Source organism: Pseudonaja textilis, chromosome 7 (assembly GCF_049901715.1).
Source record: "Pseudonaja textilis isolate UNSWEBS1 chromosome 7, rPseTex1.2, whole genome shotgun sequence".
Lineage (NCBI taxonomy): Eukaryota > Metazoa > Chordata > Lepidosauria > Squamata > Elapidae > Pseudonaja > Pseudonaja textilis.
Genome location: NC_141996.1, coordinates 23,116,238 through 23,140,786, shown reverse-complemented (window position 1 = coordinate 23,140,786; position 24,549 = coordinate 23,116,238). Strand labels below are relative to the sequence as shown.

At 36.2% G+C, this 24,549-nt stretch overlaps 2 protein-coding genes across 11 annotated transcripts in view; one reads left to right on the top strand and one right to left on the bottom strand.

The window, feature by feature from the left end:
* The first annotated feature begins 843 nt into the window (after positions 1 to 843).
* ZAR1L (zygote arrest 1 like) lies at positions 844 to 4,986 on the top strand. Its single transcript, XM_026708948.2, has 4 exons — positions 844 to 2,255; positions 3,104 to 3,196; positions 3,647 to 3,721; positions 4,665 to 4,986. The coding sequence occupies exons 1-4, from the start codon at positions 1,542 to 1,544 to the stop codon at positions 4,806 to 4,808; spliced, it is 1,026 nt and encodes a 341-aa protein (XP_026564733.1). The 5' UTR covers positions 844 to 1,541; the 3' UTR covers positions 4,809 to 4,986.
* Positions 4,987 to 7,595: 2,609 nt separating this feature from the next.
* The window catches only part of FRY (FRY microtubule binding protein), a 184,696-nt gene continuing 167,742 nt past the window's right edge, over positions 7,596 to 24,549 (bottom strand). For 7 of the 10 annotated variants that reach the window (XM_087937235.1, XM_087937236.1, XM_087937237.1 and 4 more), the window contains 7 exons: positions 22,729 to 22,878; positions 21,253 to 21,351; positions 20,674 to 20,757; positions 15,385 to 15,402; positions 13,253 to 13,363; positions 10,859 to 11,061; positions 7,596 to 10,033 (listed from right to left, as the gene is read on the bottom strand). In XM_087937235.1, coding sequence (XP_087793361.1) covers positions 9,775 to 10,033; positions 10,859 to 11,061; positions 13,253 to 13,363; positions 15,385 to 15,402; positions 20,674 to 20,757; positions 21,253 to 21,351; positions 22,729 to 22,878 — 924 coding nt within the window. In that variant the 3' untranslated portion in view covers positions 7,596 to 9,774. The remainder of the gene's footprint in view (positions 10,034 to 10,858; positions 11,062 to 13,252; positions 13,364 to 15,384; positions 15,403 to 20,673; positions 20,758 to 21,252; positions 21,352 to 22,728; positions 22,879 to 24,549) is intronic. The other 3 variants (XM_026708919.2, XM_087937234.1, XM_026708921.2) reach the window with 1 other exon arrangement.

Below are 24,549 nucleotides of genomic sequence, written 5' to 3'. Positions count from 1 at the left end.
AAAAGAATTGGCCCGTTCTAGCACGCTAGTTTATATGCAGCACTTAAAAGTGTGCCTCAAACCACGGAATTTTGATCGTTCAGAGACAGGCACATAGTTTCATTTTTCTCTCAGGAGTGTTAAGACCCTTTCCCCCTCCCATTTCCCCCCCCCCCAAAGCTGCAAATTATCTCATTGAAATAGCTGTACATTAGTTACTGTACAACAAGTACAATGAGAAATGTAAATTTTTTTCCCAAGAGATTTACATCTCTTGTGAAAAAAATTTTCATTTTACAGAATTAACTGATTTGCTATTTATATTCTGCCTTTCTTCTAGGAGTTAAAGGAAGTAAGAGAGGGCACTCCTTTTCCCGGTTTCTCCCCATGGTTGGCTGTCCCAAGGGTGCTTTTTTGAAAATCAATTGAACTTTCTTGATATTTGTTTCTTAAAGGTGTTTTGCTTGAGTTCTGAAGAAGTTCAACGTTTTTTTGTGTGGGGGGTGGGGACCCAAGAAAGTCCAGTTGCCTTTTGGAAAAGCATCTTTGGGACAACCATTACCTGGATGATTGAAAATCTAGACACTCCGAAGTTGGTTGTACTGTGCATGTCTAGTTCAAAGTCACTGGTATGCTTTGGGGCTTGAATCTGGAGGAGTTTGCATATAAAGACACAAACATTTTTATGTTCATGTGATTTTATTTTACATGTTGCGTAAAGTCTGAAGTCATTTACACATATTAAAACTTAACATTCTGCACCATAAACCTAGTTAACAAATTGCCATGTTTAAGCTAAGACCAAACATCACATTAAGAGTTAGTGTATTGCATGAACAATGAGCCATTAAGTGTTTTATCAGAGAGGTTAGTGCTGAACAATCTAGCCAGGTTGCTTTCTGACAAATGGGGAGTTAGTTGTATTCAGACAAACAGAGGCCCTTTAGTTTTACTGAGTCAAATTGCCTGGATTTACAGAGCATTTTAAATAATCTAACTTTGCTGTTTGGATTTCCACAGCACCCGAAATAACATTTTGACCAAGAGACCCAGTGCTGTTTGGATAACTAGGTTTGTAAAGAACGGGGTGTTATATTGCAATTGGGCCAATATTATAGGTTTATTGGATTGCAATCTCCAAGATTCAGTTGATATCTATGTACTACCTTGGAGTAAATGTTTCCGCTCCCTGATATTTCGGTAGGACTTAATTTTGGGTAAAGTATCCCTTTATCTTCAAAGCATCTGCTGAATCTTGTTGTAGTTTCACTGTTTCGGTTACAACCCAACTCAACCCAAAACCTGTCCGATTCATCATCAATGGGTCTTGGTTGCAAACATTTAGTGGAAGCGCTTTGGAGAGGGAACGCACATTGTTGTGAGTTCAAACCTGTTAACTCCGGTGCGTAAATTCCCAGCGTACTTTACGAGCGCAACTGTTCCTGAATTAAGAGGGTTTATTGGTTTTCGCCACTAGTTAATGAGCACTAATTGCTCCTGGGGGGCGATAAAAGCGAGGGAGGGAGGAAGCCTCCCCCTTAAACCAGGCTCCCTGTCCCGGCATGGAGCGCTTCGTTTATCCGTCTTACAGCGTTTATCAAAGTTATGGAAGCAGCTTTACCCCCAGCCACAACGTGGCCTCGAGGCTACCGCCCAATCAGAAGCAGCCGAGCTGGAAGCAAAGCAAGTGCAGCGGCATCTCTAACCCCTACCGCGGGCTGCTCACGGCCCCTTCCGCGACTCCTCCGGTGTCTTCGCCGGATTATTTGGATACTTATAAGCGAGCGCAGCTAAAGGCGCTGCTCTCGCACGTCAGCCCGGGCCTCACCCCGCGGCTCCGTAAAGCCAACACCAAAGAAGTGGGTGTTCAGGTGAACCCGCAGGCGGACGCCGCGGTGCAATGCTCGCTCGGATCTCGGCCGCTCCAGGCCGTCCGGCCTCAAAGCCCCCCGGGCCGGCTGAGCCTGGAGCAGCCGCCGCTCCCAGGCTTCTACTCGCCCGTGCTTGGTCGCCGCCTCTTCATCTTTCCCGAAGCGGCGGGGAAACCGAAGGCGCCGCCTGAAGGGCCGGCTTCGCTTCCGTTCAGCCAGATGTCCGAGGAAAAAGGAACGTCCGTAGAGAAGGGGGACGGCGAGGCCGAAGAGGAGGCGGGAGCTGAGGACGGGCTGGCGGGGCACGCCGTCGGATACTCTGCCCAGCAGCAGGTCGGGAAAGGAGGCGAGGCTGAGGAAGGCGGGAGTCGCTTCTCCGAAGAGGATAAAAGAACTACCTTCCAGGTGAGCGGCGCGGTTTTCTGCAGACGCTGCGCTTGCTTGGAAATCCCTCCGGCTTCTGGCAGCCGCGCTTTGATGAAAGGCAGAAGGGGGATTTTTCCAAACGCCTTAGAAAAGAACTTGGCCTTAGCTGGACCCTTGGCTTGCTTGGCTTAGCCTTAGCCCAACCTCAGCGTCTTTAGGATGTGTTGGCTTCAACTCCCAAGAATGCCCCAGCCAGTTGGGAATTAAATTCTGTGAGTTAAAGTAACTGAGGTTGAGAAACGCTGTACTAGCCTCTTCTGCAGGGCCTGACATTTAAACAAACCTGTCAACGTGTATGGCGAACATTTGAATATAGCCAGGATGTAATGTTTGTTTGTCACATTTTTGCCTCCCTACCCCCACCCCAAACACAGGTGTGGACTGTAGCAGTATATTCGCAAGAGATGTTGGGATTAAGAATTGTATAGAATCACGTTCGATATAGACCCCTTCTTATACTCCTGTACTTCTCACTTTTTTGACTTTAATGTTTAGGATTATGCTTTCTGGGGTAGCACTTGTAATTGCTATATGGAGTAAAGTAATTTCACCCCTGAATGAGAAATTGGTATAGTTCTTGAAGGTGTCAAAATAGAATGCATAAATTTGGCTGTGGGAGTAGATCAAAACTGTATTTGGCCAGAAATAATTATCTTAATATTTGGAGAACCCTCCCCACCATGCTTGCAGAAGAACGTAGATAGTGAATGGGATTTTTTTCCTCAGATTTCTGCATTTAAAAAGTGTGCTTTAAATGTTGTGATTTAAGAATAATCTTGCAAATCAAATTTTAATATTTACTGTTCATGCACAACTTTCTGTTGCAGTTCTTGGAACAGAAATATGGCTATTTCCATTGCAATGACTGTAAGACCAGATGGGAAAGTGCTTATGTGTGGTGCATTTCTGGAACCAATAAGGTATGTTTAGAAGAACATTAGAAAAATTGCTTCTATTGTTTAAGGTGTAAATTTCAGAAAAGGCTTCAATGTCTGGACTGCATGTTAGAAAATGTAACTGTCTCAAACTTGCAGAATCCTTTTAGGCTCAGTTTTGATAGAATGAGAGGAGCAAACTAGAAGTGATGTTTTTGTACAGTGTTTACCTGTTAACTATAGTGGTGACCAACCGCAAATAGTTTGATACACAAACCTTTTTTTTTTGCTTTGGGTTAAATTGTGCCATGTCAATAGGAAATCATAAAATGAGCTGAATAAGAATTTTTAATGCCTGTTTGGCACAATGAGTATTTAGTTGTGCTTAAATGTATAATTTTTTCATGCTACATTTTAAAGATAGTCTGATCTAAGGTTTTCCCTTAGATCTAAGATCTAAGGTTTTCCCCTCTAATGTACCACTTTCATTTTTAGGTATACTTTAAGCAGCTTTGTCGCAAGTGCCAAAAGAGCTTTAATCCCTATAAAGTAGAAGCAATTCAGTGCCATGTAAGTAAGACTTGATATTCAGCAACTGCTATTAACACATTAAAGAAGTATCTAAAGAAGGGTGTTTTACTTGGCTTAAAATTGCAGTGTATTAAGGAACTATTTGAATCAGAGTATTGTAATATGCAATACTATTCTCCAAGACAAATTGATTTCTATAAGTTATCTTCCTCTACGTCAACAAATAATGGCAATAAAGGTGAAACTTTGAAACTTCTCATAGAAAGATTTTGGATACAATAGGCAGAATGTCAGGTCAGACCATCCATGGAAATTGGAAGTTTGGTGCATCTGAACTATAAAGCACTTACATTTAGGTAAATTATATCATTTGTAATAACTTTTGTCAAATTATACTTTTGGATTTAATAGATATTTGTGAAGAGTTAATGAATTTTCTTCCTCTGATGGTGACTGTTAAATCTTAATGTTCACCAATAAGTATGGATAATTCAGATGCTTCATTTCCTTGTTCAGTGGTGTCTAACTCGTGGTGTCACATCACATGATGTAGCACAACTTCCCCCCCTTTGCTAAAATGGGAGTGGGTGTGGCCAGTGCATGATGCATCTGGCCTGTGGGCTGTAAGTTTGACACCCGATTCTTAATAACCAAAACTAACCCAAAGAATTTAATAGAGAACTTCAGAGGATGGTCGTTACAGCACTATTAAAAATATAGAATATGGCATTTTAAAAACTTTCCTTATTTCTAGTTCAACATGGGTATACGGTGCTTATTGTTATGAAAGCATACCTTTGTTTAATATTACTTGGCATCTATGGCACATTTGTGCAATAGGATTAACTTGAATCTTAGTTAATAGAATATTTTTCATCTTTTATCATTCAAAAGTTTCTAGAAAATCACTAAGTATAATCACAAAAATAATCTTTGGAATAGGTTTTGATTTCTTCTACTAATTAAAGTTTGTTATCCTAAGATCTGTTCAAAGACTCGTTGCTCCTGTCCCCAGAAAAAAAGGCACATTGACCTCAAGAGACCCCACCGGCAAGAGCTATGTGGCCGCTGTAAAGGCAAAAGATTATCTTGCGACAACACCTACAGCTTCAAATACATTGTTTGATCTGTGCAGTTTGTGTGCTGAGGTTGCATTTAGCTATGCACTTTGTTTCATAATGTAGATTTGACTTTAGGATTCTGACCTGGCAATGGATAATGGACTAAAGATGTTTGCAATGCTAAGATATATTTGTAATTTATCACTGTACTGCCTAATTAATAAAACTTAAATTCCAATTAAATTGTATTTCCCTTGATGAGCATTAAAAAGAGATGGGAGAGCTGATACACTTAACTAGAAAAAGGTGGAAAACTTAGAGGGATTTTAAATGCCAGATTAAATCTTGCAAATACTACACTGCTCAAAAAAATAAAGGGAACACAAAAATAAGACATCCTAGATCTGAATGAATGAAATATTCTTATTAAATACTTTGTTCATTGCATAGTTGAATGTGCTGACAACAAAATCACACAAAAATTATCAATGGAAATCAAATTTAGCAGCCCATGGAGGTCTGGATTTGGAGTTATACTCAAAATTAAACTGGAAAAAAACACTACAGGCTGATCCAACTTTGATGCAATGTCCTTAAAACAAGTCAAAATGTGGCTCAGTAGTGTGTGTGGCCTTCACGTGCTTGTATGAGCTCCCTACAATGCCTGGGCATGCTCCTGATGAGGTGGCGGATGGTCTCCCGAGGGATCTCCTCCCACATCTGGACTAAAGCATCCCCCAACTCCTGGACAGTCTGTGGTGCAACGTGGTGTTGGTGGATGGAGCGTGACATGGTGTCCCAGATGTGCTCAATTGGATTCAGGTCCGGGGAATGGGTGGGCCAGTCCATAGCATCAATGCCTTTGTCTTGCAGGAACTGCTGACACACTCCAGCCACATGAGGTCTAGCATTGGCTTGCATTAGGAGGAACCCAGGGCCAACTGCACCAGCATATGGTCTCACAAGGGGTCTGAGGATCACATCTTGGTACCTAATGGCAGTCAGGCTACCTCTGGCGAGCACATGGAGGAGGGCTGTGCAGCCCCCTAAAGAAATGCCACCCCACACCATTAGTGACCCACTGCCAAGCCGGTCATGCTGGAGGATGTTGCAGGCAGCAGAATGTTCTCCACGGCACCTCCAGACCCTGTCACGTGTGTCACATGTGCTCAGTGTGAACCTGCTTTTATCTGTGAAGAACACAGGGCAGCAGTGGCGAATTTGCCAATCTTGTTCTCTGGCAAATGCCAAACATCCTGCATGGTGTTGGGCTATAAGCACAACCCCCACCTGTGGACGTCGGGCCCTCATACCACTCTCATGGAGTCTGTTTCTGACCGTTTGAGCAACCACATGCACATTTGTGGTCCGCTGGAGGTCATTTTGCAGGGCTCTGGCGGTGCTCCTCCTGTCCCTCCTTGCACAAAGGCAGAGGTAGTGGTTCTGATGCTGAGTTGTTGCCCTCGTACGGCCTCCTCCACGTCTCCTGATGTACTGGCCTGTCTCCTGGCAGTGCCTCCATGCTCTGGACACTACGCTGACAGACACAGCAAACCTTCTTGCCACAGCTCGCATTGATGTGCCATCCTGGATGAGTTGCACTACCTAAACCACTTGTGTGGGTTGTAGACTCCGTCTCATGCTACCACTAGAGTGAAAGCACTGCCAGCATTCAAAAGTGACCAAACCATCAGCCAGAAAGCATAGGAACTGAGAAGTGGTCACTACCTGCAGAACCAGAACCTTTATTGGGGATGTCTTGCTAACTGCCTATGCTTTCCATCTGTTGTCTATTCCATTTGCACAACAGCATGTGAAATTGATTGTCAATCAGTGTTGCTACCTAAGTGGACAGTTTGATTTCACAGAAGTGTGATTGACTTGGAGTTACATTGTGTTGTTTAAGCGTTCCCTTTATTTTTTTGAGCAGTGTATATTCCTGCAATCTTTTTGTAGAAACAGTGATACAATGTGAGGATTCTGAATATAATTGAACATATTGAAGTTTGATAAAGATTGAGCAATATACTTTCATGTCTACTATGGCATTCTATAAAGACACATGTAAGTAAGTCTTAAATCACTGAAGGAAAATAGAATATGTAATAGATTTATATGATAGGGATAACAATCATTATTAAATTGAATAAAAAGGACAGTAGTCTTCTTGAATCATCAGATGGCCTGTCTGTCTTGTTGAAATTAAAGAGGAAAAATACCTGAGCATATTAATGGTTAGGTTTACTTAGATATTTTTGTATTAATAATATAAGACAATATCAGATTGCCAATGTACTATTACTATGAATTTTGTGGTGCATGTTAAACTAGCACTTTTGTCTTAGGAGGGATATTACTCTCAAAACTAATTTGCAAAAATGACGATAAAGCCTATATTAGAAGAGATACATATTGAGTTTCGTAGCACTATAGATTAAATATGCAATTTCAAGCCAATCTAAAAACAGGAAGAATTTGATAAGATTTGGTGATTATTCATAAGCAATTGCAATTTTCATAATTATTTCATACATACAAAAATAATAACCTGAGTCATTGCATGTGTAATGAGTTTGCCCCCATTTCTGTTGCATTTCAGTAAGGAGATGTGGAAAGACATAACCATGAAGTGAAGCTTCCATCTTATTTTCAGTGGTTTTTAGATGATAATAGCAAAATTATAGTGAAAACAGCACATGTTCTGAACTTGCAAATAAAGTTCAATTAAGCATGATTATGATAGTTCTTAGGTATATGTACATGTGTATAGGTTGACATTTCATTTAAAAAAATGATGTTTTAAGCCTGTGCTATACAAGAGCTGGTAAGTAGCACAATGAAGAAACATGAACTTCATCGTTCAATTATATTAGGTTTACTAACACTCAGAAACATTTGTTAATCTCTTACAAAGCATTCCTCTAAGAGAAGAGTAAGTAAGTGAGTTGGGCAGCACTCAAGTCACACAGTGAAAGAGGCACTTCATGTTAGCTTTCATGAGGGTTAGCTGACATGGACTTGCCATACAAGATTATAAGCAATAAAAATAACTTTATATCCCATTAATACTCCCCAAATTCATATGATTATGGTAGTAGGCCTTAATCACTAAGCATAAAGCTTGTCTTTCTTCCAACTCAATAGGGAAAAAGAAACCAAGATATATACCTAGCAAATGACATGTTAATTTTATAGTCTGAATGTGAGATACACTATTTTAATCCCTGTTTGAATCATTTTTACAAAATTTTAAATTGGCTTCTATAATAAAGGTAGCACAATCCAACAGGAAGAGGTTCACACCTATAGAGCCCATCTGCTCAATTGTGGTGTTACAGAATAAGTACACTTACATTTTGCATAACATATTTCTTACAGCTTGATTTTTCCATAACAATTCAAACTAATACCTTGCTTCTCTTATATATGCTCAAATTACTGTTTTGAGGAAGGGAGAACAGAGAAGCCTATCAATTTTCATATATTTGCAGAAACCCTTTCAGCCTGGTTCCTTTCCCACTTGTTTGGACTATAAGTCCCAGAATTCCAGTATATTCTCTAGGTAGAAATTCTGGTATTAGTGGTCCCAACATCTCTGGAAGACGCCAGATTGACAAAGCTTAGCTAGAGAGAACTGGTCGAGCAAGAATACATTAAATTTAAGGGACTTTGTTCAATTTATATCAGTTTGTGCAGGTTAATGTTTGGATGCATAGTGAGCGCATAAAAGTTGGACTAATTTATATGTTGATTCAAGCCCAACTGAAAAAGAACCTGATTTCAAAATATTCTTATAGAACTGTTTCCATATATATTATAGCATAAACTCATTACAATTTAGTACATTTACACGCTAATGTATATGTATACAGATATATGTATGTTTGCATGTATGTACACATACACACACATACAGTATATAGTTTTTTATACTTGAGATCTGTAATGATCAAAATATTAAAAGAAAATTCACGAAAACCTTTAAATGTATTTACAGGGTGAATAAGCGACACAATGTTGGAATAAAAGTGTCTCAAATGTGCAAATAACTTACATGCACTTGTTTTAACTCTTTACAGCAGTTAAGTGCAAAAAAAAAAAAACGAGAAAACAGGAACATATATTACTAATAAGCACTTGAAAATAGAAAGTAAATCTGATCTGTACTTAATAATTTCAGTGTTAAAATCCAAATGTACATTAAAATTAAAAGATGCATGTACCAGTTCAAAAGAACTTAAATCAGACGTGATATTTTTCTACAAAATGACAACTTATGCCAGACCAGCATTCTTAATATAAATATACATAAAAGCAACTCTCTAGTAAAAAGCAGCCAAAATCTTTTGTTTTAAAAAAAAAATCTTTGTCCATTCATAGGTACTTGGGTCTTAATAACAGACCTCTTGAAATAGGATCTAGTACCTTCCAAGACAGTAGCCTAGCAACATCAACAAATGTACTTTGTAGCAGCTTATTTTTTTTCTCTATTTAGAAGATACGGTAATCATATTTAAATACAGTGCACATTTGTAGTCCTTTACAACAACTTTCATATGCAGAGGCTCTCAGCTTTCGCAGTGACAGTCTTTCAGTATCCTGTCGCTAGCTTCATTCTGCCTGTTTTTAACAACTTGGTCAAAGGAATAAATGTACAAAACTAAAAAAAATCCTCAAGTGAAGAAGAGATTGCACTTTTTATATCTAAAACTATTTTCTAGAAAGGAAGTCTTGCTCAGTGTAGTAGTCTTTGGTATGTAAGGAAGTCACTTCTTCAGTAGTGAATTGCAGTTGCCCTGTGAAAGTCATTTGTGTGTGTAGTTCAGAACAAAGGATTTGACGCTACCTTTGTTCTTATATTATGACTGCACTCTGAAAACACTGCCCAACTTTTCTTGGAAAATATTGTAAAGGTAACAAGATTGGGTATGTCTTGATCAACTCTTTCTAAAGCTGAAAATGCACTGAACCATCTCATCCCAGCATGGAAGCAATCCCAGCCTGAAAGAGGTAGGGGGCACCAGACTTTTGTCAGAGACTCGTGCCAGAAACACTGGAATCTGGAAGAAAAGAAGTGATCACTCGGTAGCTTTGAGCTCGCCGGATCATGTCCCGGATTTCTATGTTCAACTCCATCAGTTTCGCACAAATTTCAGTCAGGCTTTGGTTAGAGTCTACCAATGCATAAGTGCCAGATTGCCCTAGTGTTTGGTGCCGGAAGTAAATATTCAGTAGAGTCTGGACTTCATCATCAGAACTGCTTCCAAAAATGTCATTCGGCCATAAATTCCTGCAATGAAACGAAAGTACAGGTTATGCTACTTAAATGCTGTTTCATGCAAATGAAATCTCATTTTTTAATTTCTGTGGCTACACATGTAAAAAGGTAAAAAACAACAACAACAAGTGTTATTGATATCACAAAATGAAGGGAAAAAAAAACCTTCAGGTGCAACGGTATTAATTACAATATGCACTGCAATGGATTTAAGAAGATTGACTCTTTTGAAGGAAGAGAAGGAAGCTTCATTATTGGCTAGTAAAGTAACTTTAAAACTCCTGGCTTTTTTTTTTAATAAAGCAGGTTCTCTTTTTTATTTGCTTGAACCCATTGGGTTTTACAAGATAATGCTTCTGGGTTTTTTGTTTTTTGCTTTTGCTTTTTTTTGCTTTGGGTACTAACTCACGTATATCTTCCATGCAAAAGAAGCTTGAAAACCAAGCCATAGATAGTTTAGTGGACAAAAGCAGTATGTTCACCACTAAGTGAACTTCGTTTCTTTCAAAACACAAAACCTAATTTGTGATCAAGATAGGTTTTTTTTTTTCATTTCAATACAGAACCTTCACTTCTCTAAGCAAGGGAAACTGATAACAGACTGTGTTCCAAAATTATAACATTTTTTAAACATATAGAGATACTTGATGAACAGAAGGAACACAGAACCTTTTAATTATTTCTCATTTATTACATTTAAATGAGTTCCTTTAATTTGGATCTATTTATATATATTCAGCAATAATATTCAGTATTATTCAGTAAAAACAAAGTATTTGATAGCTGCTCTTCAGAGAAAATAGGAAAACAATACATTAGTCATCTATCCCAATGTACCTGCATTCTCTTATTTGGTGTAGAGCTTTTCCAAGTTCATTGTTTTTCAGACACTCTAGCATAAATTGAATAGCTATTTCTGTAGAAGCGAACATGGGTTCAGAGGTACCACTTTCTATAATAGATGGATCAAGTGCAATGGCAGCACTAGCTTCCTTAAGGTTTTTCTTTAACTCACTCAGTTCTCGTGACATATTTAGCAGCTGTGGAAGAAAAAATATCATTTTCACCAACGTACATTATCTCTTCCCATATAAAAGATGCAAAATTCAAGGACAGATGAAGTATTTAAATTAGCAGGAACAATATCCATATGAAAATTAATTTAAGAATATGCATTGAAATATATATTTGGTACATCTTGTCCTGATTTTAAAACCAGCGGAGGAATATAGGGTGTTCTACAAGTTAAAGAATATCGTAAACTCATGCTTGCTTTTCAAAAAATGAAATAGATATTAAAATTTTATTTACCGTATTAAACTCAATCAAATATTTGGATATGAATCCAACTTTGGATGGATTTATTAAGAAGATTTTTTTAACCAAAATCAAATGCTCTAAGCATTGAATCATGCATTTCAACCCCACTGTTTTAAAATAAGGTGTATATCTTCCACACTACTTCACGGTATCTTATTTCCTTTTCGCCTCTGTCCAGCTTGGTTACAGAGTCTACTTCTTTTGTGTTATATTTGTCCAGTTTACAAGATCAATGCATGATAATGACAAGGGTTTTGTTCTTCAGCTGACTTGTTGCAGACCCTTACACTGTGTTATGTTATTGTTTGGGAGCTGTGAGAAAATGACTAACTCAAGCTTAACCAATTGTTTTTCATGCTTGAGAAAGAAATAGAACCTGCAGCTTCTTGATTCTAGTCTAACATCTTAACCACTAAACCACACTGCCTTTCAATCGCATGTTTGTATTTTGTGAGACTGGAATAAATGGGTTGTGAATCACATTAAACATGGTATCTCTTTCAACCGACTACCGAAAGTCAGAGTAAAAGGCACTCTTTTTCAGTGGTTCTGTTTCTATTTATGGAAGTGGCTTCATAGGGTCGACTCAGCTTAGCTCCATGATGTCTGGGTCATGAATCCCAGATAACACAGTATTTTTACCCTTGTATTTTTACCCTTCTTTATACGGTCTATATAAATTGAGGTGGGGAAAACTGTATCAATAATTTTTTTAAAATCTGAAATATCTTATAAGATGAGGTTGTTAGAGGGCATTAAACTTCACTTTTCCTTCTTTTCAGGTGGGGCACTGCAGGTGTTGGCTTTATAACTTCATGAAAGCTAATAACTAACAATACATTATTGTAGACTGTGTGTTACTGCTGTAATGATATATCAGTTGGGTCCACTGATACCAGTACTATTAAATTTAAAAAGCTGTATTGAGATGATTTCAATTTAAACATCAATTCCTTGATGTTTGAAGTCAAGGCACCTCATCAGCAATTCTTATCTGCAGGTTACATTTTACACTTCTAGGTGGCTGGGTTCTGCTTCATCTTGGACAAAAATAGGGCAAGAATACTAATTCCAAGGAAAATAATACTATTATTCTATCGCAAAAAGTAGATTCTACCATTTTATAATTTAATGATTAGTGTTGGATTATAAATTAAAGAATAAATATAAAGCATTTAGATAAGCTATGGTTTTTAAAAACCATGCCACAAGCCTATTTAAGAGTAGCCTACTATATGCTGCATGAAGCTTACTGTAATAATATAGTTCAGTATTAAAATTAGGGTAAGGAAGTCTTTTCTCAGCCATGAAATTCAACTGAGGGATATTACATTAGTCACTTTTTGTCAATATTTTATTTAACATTCCGGTGTGAAAAAATGGGGTATAGAGAATGGTCTGCATACCAACTTTTAGCTCTCTCTATATATATAAAAAGGAGAAGGAAAATGTTTATGTAAACAAATATGGAAATGTTTTCTTAAAATATTTTCATAAAATCAACAAATGTTCTAAAGTTTTCTACATTTATAATTTTAAAAGAGAATGCTTAATAGATAACCTGCAGACCATAATGTATTCAGGGCCCAATAAAAATATAGGGGTATGAGTGGAACCAGAGTTTCCCCATGATTTTGTAATAGGAAATGTGGGGATAACTTCTAGTATAGGCATTACACAGTTAAAAAATTGGGGGGGGGGGAGTGTGTACGGAGGAAAAAAGAATACTTAATTCCGCTCCTATTTATTTTTCATAATTATTCCTTCCATTATGATTCTTGTCCAGCAAAATTTAAATGTTCATTACCAATCACTTAAAGTTCACCTGATCTGGTGAAATAAATAAACATTAATCAGAAGAGTACAGCAATTATTCCAGGAAAAAATGTTTCTGTCTTTTCTTGTACATACCTCTGGCATTGTACTAACTTCATGCACTTGTCCGATGAGTTTACAGTATGACTGAAAAAGTAACAATAACTGGAAGTGCAGCTTATATAATCTCTGACACAGTTCCAATTGCTAAAAAAAAAAAATAGAAGAGAGAGTTACTATTAAAAGGTGACAGCTTGGATTTTTCCATAATGTGCTTTGCAACAGAAACTAAGAATCATGAGTTACAAAATAATATGAAGCGATTATGAGTATCTTATGCAATTTCTACATTATTTGTTTTAATGTTTCTTTAGACTGATGATGAGTTAGAGCAGCAGAGCTGCTACAATATAAGTCTCTCTATCAGTTATCTCTGATATATTTTTTCCACTGCCATGAACACAGTTACAAACCATTCTTTCTTACTCCCAAGCAACATAGAGTTAATAATGATGACCTATCTTTTAGGACTTGAAATGCTGAGTCTTATTAAACTCTATGATGCAGAATCTCCTCTTACATCATTTCTTTTTATTAAGCTAACATTACCAGAATGTCTTTAACATTTTATCTATTTTACCTCAATACAGTGTGCGTTACTTTCACAAATTAATTGTGACATGAAATTTAAGAACCAGAAAGTTATGCTTTTACTTCACATAGTATCAGAAACTACATTCTAGAATCGTAAACTATAATTTATTGTGATAGGAAACAGATTAATGCCTCTATTCTTCTCCTATATGGCCATGAAAAGAAATTTCAAAGCCTTTTCTTCCATTTTTATTAATTTTATTTTACTGTTTTGTCTTCTGTCAAAATAATTTTGGCTAATCTTATCTATGTTTTGTTAAAACAAAAAAATTCAAAGCATGGGTTATGAAACCAGGTTATTATAAAAATTCCTATGAAAAAATATAGTTTAGACATAATTGTTGCGGGGTGAAATTTTCAGTTTCCCAGTAGCAGAGCTCATAGTTGATTTCATTGCAAAATACATGGCTTATTTTGAAATGGCACAATGGATTCTCGGATTGTAATTCATTCATATTTTCATGGAATGAAATTATAGACTCAGATATTGAAAGTAGGTAAATAATTTTTATGGGAACTCTTAAATTGAGCCAGATAAATTAAAATTAAAAGATTTACTCTAATCTATTTTGTTACATGGTTTACTTATGTTAATGGTAATTCCATAACTTTAAAAATTATAGTTGTTACTTAAACTTTCCATTTATCTAGAACATTTTATTTTCATTGAAAGCCTTCAGTATCACCACATAAACCAAAAACATGAAACTGTGGAACTATAATATTGTATTTAAATTATTATTGTCGCTTCACTAGCATTCCCTGTTGAAATCTTATGAACTTGGTGTAAAAAAGCCAAAATCTTGTAAGAATTTGATGCTATATTGTATGATCTGGACCCAATTTTATTTTGGTATCCACTCGAAGAAGCATTTATACTACCTTAACAGGTTAAAGTAATAGGTTACTTTAATGATTTGCAGACTACAGATTCAGAATTATTGCCCTGTAGCTTTTGTAAGTGACAGCAAATGACTACTGTAAATTCAGTTACTAAATGTCATATCCATATGGTTGTAGATTATCATTTGTGAAAAGATGGTAAGTCATTCTAGAGTAGCCACTTAAAGCAGCTGAATTCCTCTCTTGCATTATGAACATATGTAGTGAATTTGTAATTGATAATTAGATATCTGGACCTCGAGAGAAATGATCAATTCAAGCTACAAATAACAGTCCTCTCATATGAAATAATAATGTAGTTAGTTTGCTGCAATGATGGCTGATGAGATCAGGAAACAAGTCACTTTCTTTAATAAAATATTCTATTAGTTTGATTTATTCAGAAGAGAAGCAATGAAGTGCCCTGATAATTTAAAAAGGCTAATATACTTTCAAATAAAATTCGTATAATAATTGGAGTTAAATGTGACATGGTCAGAATTTATAAACAAAGAAAACTCCAAGGAACCTGGGAAACTGGACAGTAAAATAAAAAACAAACAAACTTTAATAACAATGATTGTACACTGAATAAATAAGAAAGTGAAAAGGGAGAAACATGCTAAGAGTTAAAACAGTGTATTAGTCCATATTTTAATGGACAAAGAATATGAAAAGAATGTTTAACTTACTGCAAGAGATTCCATTTGCTACACAGCAAGCATGGCACAGGAAAAAGGAAAGGAAAGAAAGTAAAGTGTCAGTGTAATGCATGCAACTGGAAAAGCACAGCCATTACTACTACTCTCTTACTACAATTAGCAGAGCTTATTTTGAGTTGCTAAAGTGATTCAAGATGTATCAACTACACAACATGCATGGCTCAGAAATCTTAATCATAATTGTAAAATCAATAGTTGCAATTCTCTTATAGACCAGAGTGATCTGAAAGAAAAAAAATCAAATACCATAATAAGATAGTATGTATTAGAACTGGCCAAATAATATATACTAGCTTGTGATTTCCAAAATCTTCACCAGCAAGATGCAACAGACTGGAAGGAAAAGGTTACAAAAACAGAACATAATGTTGGAATTATGAAGTCTATGTTTTCATAATCTTAAAATTTCCATTTTAAGAAATTTTAAAAAGCTGTGGATGCAAATTGATTAGCCTCTTTTAGTATCATGCAGGTTTCAAACACTATTGAAGCAGGTTGAGGTAAGCAAACATATAGGGTAAGCAGGATTGTCCCATTTTTTAAATAGCTCAGGTCCAAGTTATTTGCAGGATGTTCACTGTCAGATTTTTAATAGCATGCTCTGCCATCTACTTATTACAGTTTAGGAGGAGATTTAAAGCTCCCTCATGTTTATAGATTTTTTTTTAAAGATGATTATATTATTTTTAAAATAGGTTTTCTGTACGTTATAATCCGTTATAAATTGGAACAATGACAGAATATGCAGCATATACCTTTCTAAAAATAAAATAAAAACAAATATTCATTTTTAAAAAATGCTGCCCCCACCTCAGCCTCATCTGTATCGAGCTTAAGAGGGTTCTGTGAATCTCTAAAATTTATGTTCAATTTTGTACTTGCTGATTCTGATAAAAAGCTTTGTGTACTGTAGATGTTAACTATAATTAGCCTGTTTCTGAAAGTAATTTGAAAATTGAGCTATCGTTTTTAGTGTATTGAGATCTTTAAAATGTAACGTAAGACGTAACGTAATGTATAGGAATATTTTTTTAGGATAGCTGAGAAATTAAATTGCCCATACCATTCAAATTGCTGACAAAACCATCTATACTTGCACTAGAACATGTTATATCCAACCTGAATATGAAAGATGATGGTTCTATGAATCATGAGCCTGTATAATAATTCTTTTTCCTAATAAAAATAGCATCAGTCATCTATTTCAAGAAAGCTCTTTCTCAAACATCTGTTTAGCTGTCAATAAGGAATACAGCATGTAGGAACAATCTACTCTGCACCATCTTTCCTAGATCAGTGATTCTAATCTCCAACGCCATATTGACCATCATAAAGGACCAGTGCTCTATCACTGTAAAAAAATGAAGAAAGAGAGCACCCTATCAAGCAAACAAGCTTTGTAGAAAAAAACCTAAGGAAATGAAAGATGATTACTCCTCCAATGATCTCCTGCTTCAGTGATTTTATCTTGCTGTATATGTACTTCATTTTTGAAAAAAAATCATAATTAATTTGCCATGGAAAGTAACGTAAAGAAATGCAGTATTTACACCTATACAATCCAGCTAAAACTGAAGTATTTAGATTTATTTTAATGATAATGCCTATGAAATAGGACACAAATCCTGAAATGTTTATATACCCAGAAGTACAAAACATTAAATATAACATAAAAATGTCATTTTTATAATTAGACCTTTATCTCACTTTTTCATGTATGACTAAGGCAACAAACTTACCTAATTATTATTCCTATAATAGCTATTATGTTTACTAATATTATACTACATTATGATGATGACACTTGAACCTCCAGAAATAGTCAAAAACTAGGCTTCAGTATGCCACTTTTAAAATATTTTGTATTACAAATATAATATATAATTCTACCACTGCCTACATCCTTCACTGAGTAAAAGCAATTAATTAAACAATGGGTAACCCTTGACTTACAACCATTAGCTGTTTGAAGTTACAATGGCACTGAAAAAAGTGACTTAAGAATGTTTTTCACACTTAGCAACTGTTTCAGTATGCTTTGGTCATGTGATCAAAATTCAGATACTTGGCAACTCACATGTATTTAGGGAGGTTGGAGTCCACTGAGGTCATGTGATCACTTTTGCATCTTCTTACAAGCAAAATCAATGGTAAAACCAGATTCACTTAATAACAATGCAACTTAACAACTGCAGTGATTCACTTAACAACTATAGCTTGTAAAATGGGTGAAAACTCAATTAACTATTTGCTTAGCAACTGAAAGTTTGGGCTCAATTGTGGTCATAAGTCAAGGACTACCTGTATAAATTTGTTTAAATCTCATATTTTCAAAGTTAAACTATTTTTCCTTACTTTAGCCTTTACTTTATGGCCATCCTGTTTCCCTAACGAGAATGAAATCAATACTGTTTGCTGTACAGCATGAGAAAATGAATAAAATAATAACATTAATTTTAAATTACTCAGCAGTATCCTCAAATATCTTAATGATGCACATTTGACTGAAAGTTGCCTTGCTGTACAATATTATACAAAGACACAGCTAAGCATCAGACAAAGTTGTAAGCTGTAATCCACTACAGACAGTTACTGGTGGATTAATCCTAATGTATTTAATATAAGAAACACTGCAGTTTTAAGCATTTATTGCTTTAGTTGATGCACATAAAAGTTTATCCTGTAAAATGCCATTTAACTAGTTCCATCAAGTTTGGTGGACTAAATATGAAGTCAGATAGAAAGGGATAAGAGATCTGACAGATCTTTGACAGAGTTTGTCTTATAGCCAATATCCCAACTGTCTGCATGACTTAAGGTACCCTCTGAATACTTAATTTAACTAATATAAAAAGAATAATCAGGCAACATATCATCTTCTTTGAATTACTCAATGTAAATGAACGAGAACATTCTAATAATGTAATCTTGTGTCCAGAGGGGACACAAAATATGGCCTTGGAATGCTTTTTTAGTCTGTGAGTTAAAATATATTATCATTTGGATGGAAAAAGGTAGGAGAAATTCAGTTTTAATTATATTAGTTAGACTTTGCTAGTTTCGAAAAAAATCCAATTTGTAGCAAATGGCCTTGGTCACTGCCAGGCTTATGGCATGCCAGGATAAACCAACAGATCATTAATAAATGCCTTTTCACTAAAATAATTATCACTGGCTAAATCCTATGAGGTTGGAAACTACAAATCTCATTATCCCAGAAAGGTAGACATGCTGATAGAAAGTTAAAGCTGAACATTCTCTAATTCCACATACAAAAATAAGGACAAAGGTTTACTTAGTCTTACTATTTTATGCATATTGCCAAAAACTCTGGGAGGAGACCCAGTGCAAAGAGAGAAAACTGATTATGTGGGAAAGTAAAAGCATATAATTTTAGCAGTGACTAGATCAACATCACAGTTAAATTATGACAGAAGGGAAGTTGAAAGAGTAATCTGCAAATAAATCAAGAAAGCAAAAGCTATCAATATCTCCAAAACTTTGCAGGGGAAAAATACTTTCAAGCTACCTATTGATATTTGTAACATTATCTGCAATATCCAGATCCTGGGAATAAACTCCCCCCCACCCCCCAGTTATGGTAGATATCCTGCTTTCATTCATAATTCTTCCTGATTTTATTGTTTCAAAGAAGCTGAAGTGAAATTCATCTCCAACTCTTTTGCAAAGAAACTGTTTTGTGTTGATCAGAAGTGCAATAATAGGCCATAAGTACTGAGTACTGTTTTGCTTTCAATGCATTGTAAAGAAATATGTAAATGCAGAATATATTGTTCAGCCCTTGACTCTGAACATGGTATGGCAGCACTGGATTCACACCAAGACATTGGAATTAAAAGTCCATTAACATTACAATATGCTGATTTCTTGAGCTTCTTAAACAGGAACATATTAATAGGCCAGAAGAGAAGAGGATGTTATGTCCTATTTCAAGTGGAACAAATCAAAGTAACTGATTTGCATCACAGAATCACAAGGTTGACAGGATCTTTGTACACTAGCTATGACAGGAATGCTGAAATCCTTGGTTTATTATTCACATCTGCTTATGTGATGTCAGCAGGCATCAAGTAGTACTCCCTATTTTATGGTATGGTACTTAAGTGATTTCAACATTTCTTTTTATGTTTATGTGGTTATTTTCAAACAAATAGTATGATTTTTTAACTCCAGCTAGAGGATTAAACTGCTCAGAATTGGCAGACTGGCCTGTAAACCCTTAAACAATATATACATACTTACACAAATCTGGCCATTTATTCCACCTCTTTCCCAAAGAGAATGGAAGCCAAAGTTCTAGATTACTGGGGGAATCCCTTTCATGCTTTTTCAAAGAGTGCTTTTGAATTGAAGGCAAAAAAATATATATGTTTTTGCAGTAAATGAGTAGTCCTGGAGAAGGCATAGCTGCTTTAAGGAGTTACGGATTAACTACATTAGCTTCAAAGCCCTTTTTTGCCTTGTGGTGCAAAGTGTGACAGAACCCTATCACTAATACAAATCTACTTTCTCATTAGATAGTAATGATGTGCAAAATATTCAAGGGGTTGTTTGCAAAGTCATTAAAGTTGAGGCAGCTGTATCTGTTGAATGGGCTTTCCTGTGTCACCTCTGAATGCAGGAGTAGGCAGGGACATTTTGTTGCTAATTTCTGCACTGTATATGACATGAACAACCTGAAAAAGCCTTTGAAGAAGCTGGAGGATGACTGCTGGAAGACAACTTCTGGCGGATGAAGCTGGCCCAATTGAAGATTCTCTTCAAATCCTTGCACAGACTCATGAGAGGCATTCTCTCCAGAGAGAAGCTGGCAATCTGAGAAAAGAAAATGCCTTCTTGTCCCAAAGGTGCTTTTTCAAGAAGCAACTGGACTTTCTTATTTTTCTTTGAAGATGTTTTGCTTCTCATCCAGGAAGCTTGGATGAGAAGTAAAATGTCTTCAAAGAAAAACCAGAAAGTCCAGTTGCCCCTTGAAAAAGCACCTTTGGGACAACCATGACCTGGATGACCGAGAATCTCCATAGAAATGCCTGTTTCTTCCTCCATTAATGGCATTTGGTTGAGATGAATGGTAAATTAAATTTCTATGATTTTTAGGTATGTACATGTACTTTGACTTACTGATGGGGATTTGAAGGAAGAAGGGATTTTTCAATGTTCAAAAAATCATGGGAGTACAAACACAAGGCACACAAAAATCTTCCTCCAGAAACACCATATAACCAGAATGTTTATTACCTTTTCTTCTGAATCTCCTGGCTGACAAGTGATAACCCCATCTCTTGAACCCCCTGAAAAAGTTGCCTTGCAGTTTGCCAGCCACTGTTTGTAAAAAACAATATATATGTATATATGTGTGTACATACATACATACACATACACACCCACACATATTTATATAGGCATTAGCACAGAAGACATAAACTTTCAATTTTTCAAAAATCATACTTTTGAGATAATATACATTTTACTGAATTTCTAAATATTTTCTGGAATAAATCTAAGAAAGGATGCATCACTGTGCTGAATATAAAATTCTTGAATGAAAATGTAGCAGATACTACATTGTAACTCAGATTTAATCACATTATCCTGATTCCTCTCTCTAAAATCTTTTTACTTCCTAAAATGTGTTTAAGTTTTTAAAGTTAAAATCTTTAATATTCAGTATATTCCGAGAGTAATGAATACACATCAGCGTTAACTAGCTTTATATTCTTCAAAAAATGGTTTACTGATGAACTAATCTCCTTCCAGATTTTATATTTAAAAGTAAGACAAAATCAACATAAGACAAAACATAACAATCATGCTTACAGAAAGTGTTGCTTCTTTTCTGTTATTATATGTATCCAAGTATTCTTGTAGTTCTAAGACACTAAACTTTAATTTCTCTAGAAGCCCACAAGAGAGAAGCTGGAAGAAAAATAAAGATGCTTCAGTGAACACTGTTTCTTTCAAACACTGGTAAAAATTGCTCTCACTGAGTAATGAAAATCAGCAGGGACAGAATTAAAGTCTAGAATGGTCATGCAGAATGGCTTTGTCTGAGGTACAATGCTTCATGTGAGATCAGATGTTACAGAGAAACTCTCTGTTCTAGCTGGTGAAGATTCTCAGTCATCCTGATAAAGTTATCTTAAGGCTGAGTCATAGAAACTAGACTTATTTTCTTGTTGGCTTGAAATGTTTCACTGCTCATCCAAGCGGTTTCATCAATCAGAGCAAGTTAGTTAGGTAGAGAATCGTTGGAATGTACCAACTCCTCCTGCACCAACTGCTCCTCCTAACTAACTTGCTCCAATTGGTGAAGCAGCTTGGATGAGCAGCAAAACATCTCAAAAATCAAGTAAATAAGTCCAGCTGTCATGACTCAATCTTCAGACAGCTTTACCTGGGTGACTGAGAATCTGTACTGACATATTACAATACACTTCAGGCAGTGGTGGGATTCAAAAATTTTTACTACTGGTTCTGTGAGCCTGGCTTAGTGGGTGTGGCAGGGGAAGGATACTGTAAAATCTCCAGTCAGAAATGGTATTTGCCAGTTCTCCGAACTACTCAAAATTTCAGGTTCTCCAGAATTGGTCAAAACCTGCTGAATACCACCTCTGACTTCAGGGAAGAAATGCCTGATGTGGGAGGACTTGGTACATTCCAAGGACTCTTTGCCTAACTAGCTTGCTCTCATTGATGAAGTTGCTTGGGTGACCAGAAAAATGTCTCAAACTAACAAGAAAATAAGTCCAGGTGTTGTGATTCAACCTTCAGACTCTAGTTCATGAAGAAAATGGTTTGGAATTTGAATGGTAGCACTTTGGTGATGCAAGTTTCCATTTATAGTCGGACATGGTAATTCCTATAAAAACAGATTTTGGTGATTAAGGCATCTGGCTAGAAAGCGGGACTTAGTTCAAGTCCTGCCTCAGGCATGAAAGTCAGTTGGGTGACTTTGGGCCAGTTACTCACTCTCAACCCAACTGACCTCACAGGTTTGTTGTTGTAAGGAAAATGGAGGTGTGTTGGATATGTTTGCCATCTTCAGTTAATTGTAAAAATAATAATAAAGATGGGATGCAAATAAATAAATAAAATAAATAAAAATAAAATATGATTATGCATTAAAGACTGTATTGTATGCTCCATAATATGCAATGGATCTCTAATTATCCAGGGAATGGATATTCAGGAGAACTGACATGCTGATCATGAAAAGATATCATGAAATTACACATCCACCTAATTCTAATAAACATGCTGTTTTTGTGCGATTGCTTATGTAAATATACTCACGGTTTCAGCATCTACAAAAAGGGTAGGACATTCTGAACACGAAGTCAGCATCTGGGATGAGCTCACAAACTTTGAGCCAATCCCTCGTAGATTGTCACCGAGATAGCTGGCAGCATCACAAGTTAGAAAGCAGAATCTTTTCTGAATATTCTGTAAAGCAGAATTACATTTGCTTTTAGTTTCATACACAGGCAGTTCTTGCATTATGACTGTAATGGAATTTGCACATTAAAGTTGCAAGTGGTCATGACATCCATCTTGTATTCTCCCCTGATACAGTTGTTAAAACAAACATATGGGTTGTTAAGCTGGTATAGAGTTCTCAGGGGCGAGGGAGGCTCTGAGAGGCCTACTTCAGGCCCAGGCTTGCCTTCCCTAGGCTTCCTCCACCCTTAGGCATCCCATACTCCACTTCTCACTCCTTGGGGTCCTCACAGCCTTTCAGCTTCCTTCCCACCCAGTGACCTGGGGAAGATCAGGCTTGCTGGAGTATGCAAGCGAAGAGAGATCAGGCTGGATGCTACAGCTGGCCTGATCTCCCTTGGGTGAATGAGTGGCTGCAGGGACTTGGCAGGGTGGGATGGGTGAAAGCTGCAGCACCCCTGTGGTTGGTCATGAGAGCAAATGACTGCAGAGGTGCTGTAGCAACCATATATTTGAAACTGGGTCGTAAGTAGCTTTCAAGCCGGTCTGTCATAACTTTGAACAGTTGCTTGGGAACCAGTGGTAAGTCAAGAAGTACCTATAATGACATTTTTTTCTATGATTCAAGATGAAATATGTAACGTAAGTGGGGTGTATGCTTATGTTCTTAAGGACATACGAATATCTGTAACGGTTTAATTATGCACTATTACCTTTATGTATAGTACTAGTATTTATGAATGTGCTACTTCCTGCCTGTCCTACTTAATGTTTGTTACAACTGTATGTTGTAGATGACTCCTCTTTTTTCTTCTGGGGCTACTGGATCTTTTGATTTAGTTAAGATGTGTTAGAAACCTTTGGTTGCTTGTGTGCTATGGTAATGCAATGTGGTTGTATTAGTTTGTGGTTATTTCTGAATTGTTTTGATGTATGACAGCGTTATCTTTTTCATAGGCACTTTTTGATAAAGCTCTGTGCGTGTCCATTTTATTGGAAGATACTTTATAGCTGGCTGCTTCCTTTTCCTGGTGTTCTGGATTGTTGCAGTGTGTTTTTGCTTATCAGAATAATGTTCTTACACAGCTTCTTTTATGAGAGGTTGGGTTGCTACTTTTGTATATTTCTTTTCTTTTTCCTTGCTACATTTTTTTCTATTTTTATTTTTACAATACTTTTTCTGCATTTTCTACTTTTCTTTTTATTTTATTTTTTTGTAGTCTATATTGGTTTTTCATCTGTTTAACCATAATGTTAAATAAAATCATTATTTTAAAAAAGAAAATAGCAGGAAAGGCTTCTCTGTATTTACTTACTGCATACAAAATTTGTAAATGTTGCTTGAAAAAGTTCTGAGAAGTTCAGCTGGAAACTATGAGAGCGGAATCTCTTTTATTTTTATTTTTTCTTGATTGAGATTATTTTTCCCTCTAAGGAATGCTCAGTTATAACTGGAAACAGCTAGTAATAATTTCAGTTTATCATTTGAAAACCATGGTGGGAAATTGTTGTGTTGGATATCAAAACAGAGTTATCAGGATGTGTTATCACCAACGAGTATATTATATGAAACAGAATTGTTAAACGGATGTGAGATTTGTTTCGTGACTAAACAATTTTAAATGATTTTTCTGCTAAACAAGGTGATTTAAAAGTAAAAGGCTATGTCCAGGCATG

What these genes read in the sequence shown, in the direction of transcription:
- ZAR1L (XM_026708948.2), top strand. Translation starts at nt 1,542, where the DNA reads ATGGAGCGCTTCGTTTATCCGTCTTACAGCGTTTATCAAAGTTATGGA. An exon ending in ATAAAAGAACTACCTTCCAG is followed by an intron (nt 2,256 to 3,103) that starts GTGAGCGGCGCG and finishes TTTCTGTTGCAG; the next exon opens with TTCTTGGAACAGAAATATGG. An exon ending in GCATTTCTGGAACCAATAAG is followed by an intron (nt 3,197 to 3,646) that starts GTATGTTTAGAA and finishes TTTCATTTTTAG; the next exon opens with GTATACTTTAAGCAGCTTTG.